At 37.5% G+C, this 10945-nt stretch overlaps 1 protein-coding gene across 2 annotated transcripts in view; it reads right to left on the bottom strand.

The window, feature by feature from the left end:
• Positions 1-6244: 6244 nt before the first annotated feature.
• The window catches only part of ift74 (intraflagellar transport 74), a 62310-nt gene continuing 57609 nt past the window's right edge, over positions 6245-10945 (bottom strand). For both annotated transcript variants that reach the window (XM_062021556.1, XM_062021555.1), the window contains exons 19-20: positions 10875-10935; positions 6245-6405 (exon numbers count right to left, since the gene is read on the bottom strand). In XM_062021556.1, coding sequence (XP_061877540.1) covers positions 6290-6405; positions 10875-10935 — 177 coding nt within the window. In that variant the 3' untranslated portion in view covers positions 6245-6289. The remainder of the gene's footprint in view (positions 6406-10874; positions 10936-10945) is intronic.

Below are 10945 nucleotides of genomic sequence, written 5' to 3'. Positions count from 1 at the left end.
CTTGTTGAAAAATAAACAAGTGATTTAATTATACATCAACTTAAAGTGCCCTCTTTGGGGATTGTAATAGAGATCCATCTGGATTCATGAACTTAATTCTAAACATTTCTTCACAAAAAAATATATCTTTAAGATCAATATTTATGGAACATGTCCACAAAAAATCTAGCTGTCAACACTGAATATTGCATTGTTGCATTGTAATGAATGGATTAGTCTACTTGATTTGATGTTCAGTTTATGAACTTACATTCATATTTTGTTGAAGTATTATTCAATAAATATATTTGGATGGATGGATGGATGGATATATTTATAAAGGATTTTTGAATTGTTGCTATTTTTTAGAATATTTTTAAAAAATCTCACGTACCCGTTGGCATACCTTCAAGTACCCCCAGGGGTACGCGTACCCCCATTTGAGAACCTCTGGCCTAACTCATAACATCTTTCCCCCTATAAAGAAATAATGTTAACTCAATAAAGTGTTTTTTTTTTAGCTTTAACTTTTCATTTTTTAGCATTGTAACCACATTTGCAAACAAATTTTCTCTTCATAGAATTTTCTTTCAATAAAGAAATAAATTGCAAAAATGTCAAAGCATCATAACAAACAGTTATGTCAAATAGCAGCAGAAGTGCACTTTTTGGAGAGCTGTATTATTTTCAGTTTTGTGCCCAAGGGACTGATTTTATTTAACACTATATTATTATTTATACACCTATAGTGATCACAGAGACAGGTTGTTTTTGTGTTACTGTATATATTTGTTTTTCTGAAAAATCCCACTAATATACTTTTGGTAACAACAGTCAATATTTATTTATTTTTTTTAATTTTTTTAGGGGGGTAACAGTCAATATTTATTTATTTATTAGATTAAATTGTTTTCTTATATAATAAAAGTGAGCTTTTGTCAAACCAAATATTGTGTGTTTTTTTCCATATACAACAACCTATCTGGACTCGATAAGAGAATCGATAAGGAATCGGTTCGATAAGAGGATTCGATAATAGGCTCGAACTCGATAATTTCTTATCAAACATCATCCCTAAACAAAACAGAACATTATATGTATATACATTAGAGATGCGCGGTTTGCGGACACACCCGCGGAGTCCGCGGAGTCCGCGGAGTCCGCGGGTAATCCGCGGGTCGGGCGGATGAATGACGAAAAAAATAGATTTTAAATAGATTCGGGCGGGTGGCGGTTGAACCAATTCGGAAATATATATACATAGTAAATGTATAAAGAGAATCCTATGCGTCCCAGCAACAATTGAGTGCCGCAAGTGAGCGCTCCTTCAGCGCAGCAGGGCGCATTTTAGAGGCCAGGCGCTCTCGCCTGAATCCTGGCACTGTAGATACCATTTTATTCCTGCATAGTGCTAAAAAAAAAAAAAGTAAGTAGACATACGGTTGGATATGTGAAACGAATTAGTCTGTGTTACCTAGGCTGTACCAAATAAGACCATGTCTAACCTATATTGAGTTCGGTCAGCTGTATCATTTTGATGGTTACGTGTTGTTTGGGCGCACTACAATGCAAAGGAATTAAGGCAATTGCGTTGTTTATTGTGTTTTTTGTTCTATTGGAGATATACTACTGTGTGTTAATTATTTGGCCTCGCTTTCAAGTGAAGCGCATCTCCGATTGGCTACAATGTAAAGCTATTTAGCCTGCTTTGTTTGTCGCGACCGTCTATTTTCATTATAATTCATCCATCCATCCATCTTCTTCCGCTTATCCGAGGTCGGGTCGCGGGGGCAGCAGCCTAAGCAGGGAAGCCCAGACTTCCCTCTCCCCAGCCACTTCATCCAGCTCCTCCCGGGGGATCCCGAGGCGTTCCCAGGCCAGCCGGGATACATAGTCTTCCCAACGTGTCCTGGGTCTTCCCCGTGGCCTCCTACTGGTCGGACGTGCCCTAAACACCTCCCTAGGGAGGCGTTCGGGTGGCATCCTGACCAGATGCCCGAACCACCTCAACTGGCTCCTCTCGATGTGGAGGAGCAGCGGCTTTACTTTGAGCTCCCCCCGGATGGCAGAGCTTCTCACCCTATCTCTAAGGGAGAGCCCCGCCACCCGGCGGAGGAAACTCATTTCGGCCGCTTGTACCCGTGATCCTGTCCTTTCAGTCATAACCCAAAGCTCATGACCATAGGTGAGGATGGGAACGTAGATCGACCGGTAAATTGAGAGCTTTGCCTTCCGGCTCAGCTCCTTCTTCACCACAACGGATCGATACAGCGTCCGCATTACTGAAGACGCCGCACCGATCCGCCTGTCGATCTCACGATCTACTCTTCCCTCTCTCGTGAACAAGACTCCGAGGTACTTCAACTCCTCCACTTGGGGCAGGGTCTCCTCCGCAACCCGGAGATGGCACTCCACCCTTTTCCGGGCGAGAACCATGGATTCGGACTTGGAGGTGCTGATTCTCATCCCAGTCGCTTCACACTCAGCTGCGAACTGATCCAGCGAGAGCTGAAGATCCTGGCCAGATGAAGCCATCAGGACCACATCTTCTGCAAAAAGCAGAGACCTAATCCTGCAGCCACCAAACCAGATCCCCTCAACGCCTTGACTGCGCCTAGAAATTCTGTCCATAAAAGTTATGAACAGAATCGGTGACAAAGGGCAGCCTTGGCGGAGTCCAACTCTCACTGGAAACGTGTCCGACTTACTGCCGGCAATGCGGACCAAACTCTGGCACTGATCATACAGGGAGCAGACCGCCACAATCAGACAGTCCGATACCCCATATTCTCTGAGCACTCCCCACAGGACTTCCCGAGGGACACGGTCGAATGCCTTCTCCAAGTCCACAAAACACATGTAGACTGGTTGGGCAAACTCCCATGCACCCTCAAGGACCCTGCCGAGAGTATAGAGCTGGTCTACAGTTCCACGACCAGGACGAAAACCACACTGTTCCTCCTGAATCCGAGGTTCGACTATCCGGCGTAGCCTCCTCTCCAGCACACCTGAATAAACCTTACCGGGAAGGCTGAGGAGTGTGATCCCACGATAGTTAGAACACACCCTCCGGTTCCCTTTCTTAAAGAGAGGAACCACCACCCCGGTCTGCCAATCCAGAGGTACCGCCCCCGATGTCCACGCGATGCTGCAGAGTCTTGTCAACCAAGACAGCCCCACAGCATCCAGAGCCTTAAGGAACTCCGGGCGGATCTCATCCATCCCCGGGGCCTTGCCACCGAGGAGCTTTTTAACTACCTCAGCAACCTCAGCCCCAGAAATAGGAGAGCCCACCACAGATTCCCCAGGCACTGCTTCCTTATAGGAAGACGTGTTGGTGGGATTGAGGAGGTCTTCGAAGTATTCCCTCCACCGATCCACAACATCCGCAGTCGAGGTCAGCAGAACACCATCCTCACCATACACGGTGTTGATAGTGCACTGCTTCCCCTTCCTGAGGCGGGGGATGGTGATCCAGAATCGCTTCGAATCCGTCCGGAAGTCGTTTTCCATGGCTTCCCCGAACTCCTCCCATGTCCAAGTTTTTGCCTCTGCGACCGCCGAAGCCGCACACCGCTTGGCCTGTCGGTACCTGTCCGCTGCCTCAGGAGTCCTATGAGCCAAAAGAACCCGATAGGACTCCTTCTTCAGCTTGACGGCATCCCTCACCGCCGGTGTCCACCAACGGGTTCTAGGATTACCGCCACGACAGGCACCAACTACCTTGCGGCCACAGCTCCAATCAGCCGCCTCGACAATAGAGGAGCGGAACATGGTCCATTCGGACTCAATGTCCAGCACCTCCCTCGTGACATGTTCAAAGTTCTTCCGGAGGTGGGAATTGAAACTCTCTCTGACAGGAGACTCTGCCAGACGTTCCCAGCAAACCCTCACAATGCGTTTGGGCCTGCCAGGTCTGTCCGGCATCCTCCCCCACCATCGCAGCCAACTCACCACCAGGTGGTGATCGGTAGAAAGCTCCGCCCCTCTCTTCACCCGAGTGTCCAAAACATGAGGCCGCAAATCCGACGACACAACTACAAAGTCGATCATGGAACTGCGGCCTAGGGTGTCCTGGTGCCAAGTGCACATATGGACACCCTTATGTTTGAACAAGGTGTTTGTTATGGACAATCTGTGACGGGCACAAAAGTCCAATAACAAAACACCGCTCGGGTTCAGATCCGGGCAGCCATTCTTCCCAATCAAGCCTCTCCAGGTTTCACTGTCACTGCCAACATGAGCGTTGAAGTCCTCCAGTAGAACGAGGGAATCACCCGGGGGAGCACTCTCAAGTACTCCCTCGAGTGAATCCAAAAAGGGTGGGTACTCTGAGCTGCGGTTTGGCGCGTAAGCGCAAACCACAGTCAGGACCTGTTCCCCCACCCGAAGGCGGAGGGAAGCTACCCTCTCGTCCACCGGGTTGAACTCCAACATGCAGGCTCTGAGCCGGGGGGCAACAAGAATTGCCACCCCAGCCCGTCGCCTCTCACTGCCGGCAACGCCAGAGTAGAAGAGAGTCCAGCCCCTCTCGAGAGAACTGGTTCCAGAGCCCTTGCTGTGCGTCGAAGTGAGTCCGACTATGTCTAGTCGGAACTTCTCCACCTCGCGCACTAGCTCAGGCTCCTTCCCCCCCAGCGAGGTGACGTTCCACGTCCCAAGAGCTAGCTTCTGTAGCCGAGGATCGGACCGCCAAGTGCCCTGCCTTCGGCTGTCGCCCAGCTCACATCGCACCCAACCTCTATGATCCCTGCTATGGGTGGTGAGCCCATTGGAGGGGGAACCCACGTTGCCTCTTCGGGCTGTGCCCGGCCGGGCCCCATGGGGACAGGCCCGGCCACCAGGCGCTCGCCATCGTGCCCAACCTCCGGGCCTGGCTCCAGAGGGGGGCCCCGGTGACCCGCGTCCGGGCGAGGGAAATCTGGGTCCATAGGTTTTATTTTTCATTGAGGTCTTCGAGCTGCTCTTTGTCTGATCCCTCACCTAGGACCAGTTTGTCTTGGGAGACCCTACCAGGGGGCATAAAGCCCCCGGACAACATAGCTCCTAGGATCATTGGGACACGCAAACTCCTCTACCACGGTAAGGTGGCAGCTCAGAGAGGAGTCATTATAATTCAATTATTATTATTTATAAATAATAATCATTATAATTCAATTATTATTATTTATCTAATTTATTTTTGTTTAAATAGGGATAACATACATATGTTATTGTATAATTTAAGTTTGTGCGCGTGATTGACAGCCTAAGGCTAATGAGGCACATTATTTATTTTTTTATTTCAACTTAAAAACGTATGAGCCTATGCCTATGCCTACAACATAGGCTATGTGTTTATCCTTATTTTCCTGCCTGTCGTTGACAATGGAGATTGTCTGATATTTTGTCATGGCTGCAGATCAATCAATAAAGGTTCATCTTTGTCGCAAAATTGTTCACTGTTTCACTGTGCACCCCGCCCTCGTCCCTATTTGAGCATTATAACGTTAACAAGTTAATATTCATTGAAATAAATTCAGAAAATGTTTTTTACCTAACGAAAATATAGGCCTAGTCTTTATAAAACATTTTTTTAACTTCTTAAAAGCATCGTTCTGCTTGCTGCAACTGCAAGAGATATTAATGCGTGGCACGCATTGAATGTCTCTGCTGCATTGGATCAGTCTCCTTTCTTTAACCTCACTAATGCCTTGCATCGTCTATATTAGATGTATAACAACGGGCCGGTGGCGGGTGGGTGTGGTTTTGATAAAATGTTGGTTCGGGTGAATGGCGGGTGGATGACGACTTTTGTGATGCGGTTGCGGATGAAATAATTGCCTATCCGCGCATCTCTAATATATATATATACATATATATATATATATATATATATATATATATATATATATATATATATATATATATATACATATACATATATATATATATATATATATATATATATATATATATATATATATATATGTATATATATATATATATAAATATATATGTATATATATATATATATAAATATATATGTATATATATATATATATATATATATATATATATATATATATATATATATATATATATATATATATATTATATATATATACATATACATATATATATAATACACTTATTTGCTAATAACATAAGATGATTTCTACATATAGTTTATTACTTTTAACATCGTAAAAAATGTATATCCATCCTTTGTTTTTTATTGAGGACCGGCTGAAAAAAGTTACTGTTGGTCGAATATGATTGAACATGTTTATTGATGTATTGATTAAACGTTTTAATAATAATCGTGTACTCAGCTTCTGATGTTCTGCAGTGAGTCTATGAGGCATTTGTTGTAATCCGACACTTGCTGGTAAACATTCTTGGCCACTGAAGCAAAGTCACTTTCCTGAGACTTTGAGGCGATGACTGACACTCGAGTTAAGAAAAAACTTGCACAAATTCATTAAACAACAAACATGCAGTAAAGTTGTACTTCTGTACTTAATACAATTGAGTACATAAGTACACTTGCACTGAGAAGTACTTTTAAAATCTAGTACAACAAATTGGGGCCCGTAGCAGAAGGTTGGAACCCCAATTACATGATGTAATTCTGTAACATTTTATTTATGTAATAACGCCACATTATGTAAATACATTCTCGAATTTCTAGTATTTTGTAATAACTTGTTGTACCTTGCAAAAAGTTATGCTGCAATTGTTTGAATAAAATGTAACAATTTGGTGCCATCGTTAGAAAAAGCAACACAACGTATCAGGTTTTCAAGATTTAAAAAAAAAATGATGTATTGTTTAGTATTATCTTAACATAACCCATATTGTACGAGTGCATGTTGCTGTTGCTAATGACATCACTTATTTCACATATTGTCCAAAAAGGAGTAGGAAAAAACAGACCTTATTTAAACCCTGCCCCTTTTCCATTTCATAGCAATTACTAACACATTTGTTCACTTCCTGTTCTCAATTCCAACATTTCTCTTTCATGTCAGTAACATTTAATTAGTGTAATTTTTGTCTCCGGCTTACAATCACATTCTTAATTTTAATTAACACAAATTACATTTGAATCATGATTGATCAATGAAACATTTAATTAGAGTTTTAAAATTAAATATAATGTAGAATAAATGTTTTTTGTTGCTGTGGTAGTTTTGGGAATTAAGACATCCATTTCGATGCACCAAATTGTATAAAAAAAAATGCAGCACCTGCATCATGTAATAACTTTAGCAATATGTAACAAGTTATTACAAAAGGCATCAACACCTATTACAAAATGTGTTCAAGATTTGTATTACAAAATAGAGTATAACATGTGGCATTATTACATAAAGTATAAAGGTATTACATTATTACATATTGTAACATTAGACAATGTGTTGTTACGCCACCCCATTATGAAAAAATTTCTAACTTTTTATTTATTATCTTTTATGCCATTTTACAAAAACTTTAATTTATTTGATACACATTTTGGAATAAAATTAATTTGTGGGAAATAAATTCTTAAATATTTGTTTGGTGCAAAACAACAAATTCAACATTAGGAAACTTTATCGGGAAATATTAACATCATTAAGAAACAAAAAAACGGTTATATTTGCCAACTATTAATTTTATTTGCAGGTCAAATGTAATTACTTTTTTAATTCATCAAATTTATCACAGATAAAAAAAAAATGAATATTGTACTACTGCCCCTATTGTACTAGCAAAAAAATATCAATATTGTAGTTTTTACATGTAACTATTGTACTAAAAAAAACAATCAATATTGTCGTTTTTACTTGAACTATTGTACTAATAAAAATATAAATATTGTAGTTTTTACATGTAACTATTGTACTAACAAAAAACGATCAATATAGTAATTTTTACTTGAACTACTGTACTAGTAAAAATATCAATAGTGGAGGTTTTACAGTAAACTATTTTACTATAAAAAACTATCAAGACTGTAGTTTTTACTTAAACTATTGCACTATTTTAATAGTACAATACAAATATCAATATTGTAGTTTTTACATTTAACTATTTTATTATCCAAAACTATTAATATTGTAGTTTTTACATTCAACTATTGTACTAATAAAATATAAATATTGTAGTTTTTGCATTAAACTATTGCACTAACAAAAACGTCCTGGGTATGACGTTAAACTACATCCAGGCATGAGATGGGAGGTTGTGTGTGGGGTTAGTGAGTCACAACTAACGTCTATAAAATGCACACAAAGAACCGTTTGCACCTTCTCTTGTGACTGGCGGGCGGTCAGCGCCATAAAGCTGAGCGGGTCCCTGGGTAATTGGGGCGCGGACAACCAACAGGACAGACTAAGTTCAACAGCCCAGTAAGGCAATTAGTCTAGGAGAAGGATCTCTGATATAAAATACCCCTTCCAACCCGCACCCAGCCAGCGTGGAAGGTGTAGGCTAATAACCAGCATGAAGAGTACGCCAAGAGAGATCGTTCACTATGGCAGAAACATGCTGAGGCTTTCGTCCAGCAGTGGACTGACAACGGCTGCTGATGACTAACAAAAAACTATCAATATTGTAGTTTTTACTTGAACTATTGTACTAGTAAAAATATCAATAGTGGAGGTTTTACAGTAAACTATCAAAAACTATCACTACTGTAGTTTTTACTTAAACTATTACACTATTTTTATTAGTACAGTAAAAATATCAATATTGTAGTTTTTACTTGAACTATTGTACTAATAAAAATATAAATATTGTAGTTTTTACTTGAACTATTGTACTAAGAAAAATATAAATATTGTAGTTTTTACATGTAACTATTGTACTAACAAAAAACTATCAATATTGTAGTTTTTACTTGAACTGTTGTACTAATAAAAATATTAATAGTGGAGGTTTTATAGTAAACTATTGTACTATCAATACTGTAGTTTTTACTTAAACTATTGCACTATTTTTATTCGTACAATAAAAATATCAATATTGTAGTTTTTACATTTAAGTATTGTATTATCCAAAAACTATTAATATTGTAGTTTTTACATTGAACTATTGCACTAATAAAAATATAAATATTGTAGTTTTACATGTAACTATTGTACTAACAAAAACTATCAATATTGTCGTTTTTACTTGAACTACTGTACTAGTAAAAATATCAATAGTGGAGGTTTTACAGTAAACTATTCTACTATCAAAAACTATCAAGACTGTAGTTTTTACTTAAACTATTGCACTATTTTAATAGTACAATAAAAATATAAATATTGTAGTTTTTACATTTAACTTTTTTATTATCCAAAAACTATTAATATTGTAGTTTTTACATTGAACTATTGTACTAATAAAAATATAAATATTGTAGTTTTTACTTGAACTATTGTACTAAGAAAAATATAAATATTGTAGTTTTTACATGTAACTATTGTACTAACAAAAAACTATCAATATTGTAGTTTTTACTTGAACTGTTGTACTAATAAAAATATTAATAGTGGAGGTTTTACAGTAAACTATTGTACTATCAATACTGTAGTTTTTACTTAAACTATTGCACTATTTTTATTCGTCCAATAAAAATATCAATATTGTAGTTTTTACGTTTAAGTATTGTATTATCCAAAAACTATTAATATTGTAGTTTTTACTTGAACTATTGTACTAATAAAAATATAAATATTGTAGTTTTTACATGTAACTATTGTACTAACAAAAAACGATCAATATTGTAATTTTTACTTGAACTACTGTACTAGTAAAAGTATCAATAGTGGAGGTTTTACAGTAAACTGTTTTACTATCAAAAACTATCAAGACTGTAGTTTTTACTTAAACTATTGCACTATTTTAATAGTACAATAAAAATATAAATATTGTAGTTTTTACATTTAACTGTTTTATTATCCAAAAACTATTAATATTGTAGTTTTTACATTGAACTATTGTACTAATAAAATATAAATATTGTAGTTTTTACATTAAGCTATTGCACTAACAAAAAACTATCAATATTGTAGTTTTTACTTGAACTATTGTACAAATAAAAATATCAATAGTGGAGGTTTTACAGTAAACTATTTTACTATCAAAAACTATCAATACTGTAGTTTTTACTTAAACTATTGCACTATTTTTATTAGTACAATAAAAATATCAATATTGTAGTTTTTACTTGAACTATTGTACTAATAAAAATATCAATAGTGGAGGTTTTACAGTAAACTATTTTACTATCAAAAATTATCGATACTGTAGTTTTTACTTAAACCTTTGCACTATTTTTATTAATACAATAAAAATATCAATATTGTAGTTTTTACTTGAACTATTGTACTGATAAAAATATAAATATTGTAGTTTTTACATGTAGCTATTGTACTAACAAAAAACTATCAATTTTGTAGTTTTTACTTGAAGTATTGTACTAATAAGAATATAAATATTGTAATTTTTACATGTAACTATTATACTAACAAAAAACTATTAATATTGTAGTTTTTACATTGAACTATTGTACTAATAAAAATATAAATATTGTAGTTTTACATGTAACTATTGTATTAACAAAAAACTCTCCATATTGTACTTTTTGCGTGCACCTAATGTGCTATTAGCGTTGTAGTTTTTACATTTAACTATCATACTAACAAAAAACTACAAGTAGTACAGTAGTACAGTGGAAACCTATTAAATCGGTCCTGTTTATGTCGACAACATCTCCAAGTAGACCAGCAAGTCTTGTACTACACCAAGTTTTTTGTTTCTGTCAACATAAAATGTGAGATCATTTCTATAAAAAAAAGGTCTGTATATTTTGACGTGTTGTCATATGACTTCTTTACACTTATTGAACTCTACTGACATATGTGAGTTTTTGAGAAGGATACATTCTTTCATGACAAAGTTGTTCTGTTCCAGATGTTGCCACTTCCTCTCCAGGTTAGCCAGCTATCAACAA

This window comes from Entelurus aequoreus, linkage group LG15, assembly GCF_033978785.1.
Source record: "Entelurus aequoreus isolate RoL-2023_Sb linkage group LG15, RoL_Eaeq_v1.1, whole genome shotgun sequence".
In the NCBI taxonomy this organism is placed as follows: domain Eukaryota; kingdom Metazoa; phylum Chordata; class Actinopteri; order Syngnathiformes; family Syngnathidae; genus Entelurus; species Entelurus aequoreus.
This window is presented reverse-complemented; position numbering and strand designations above follow the sequence as displayed.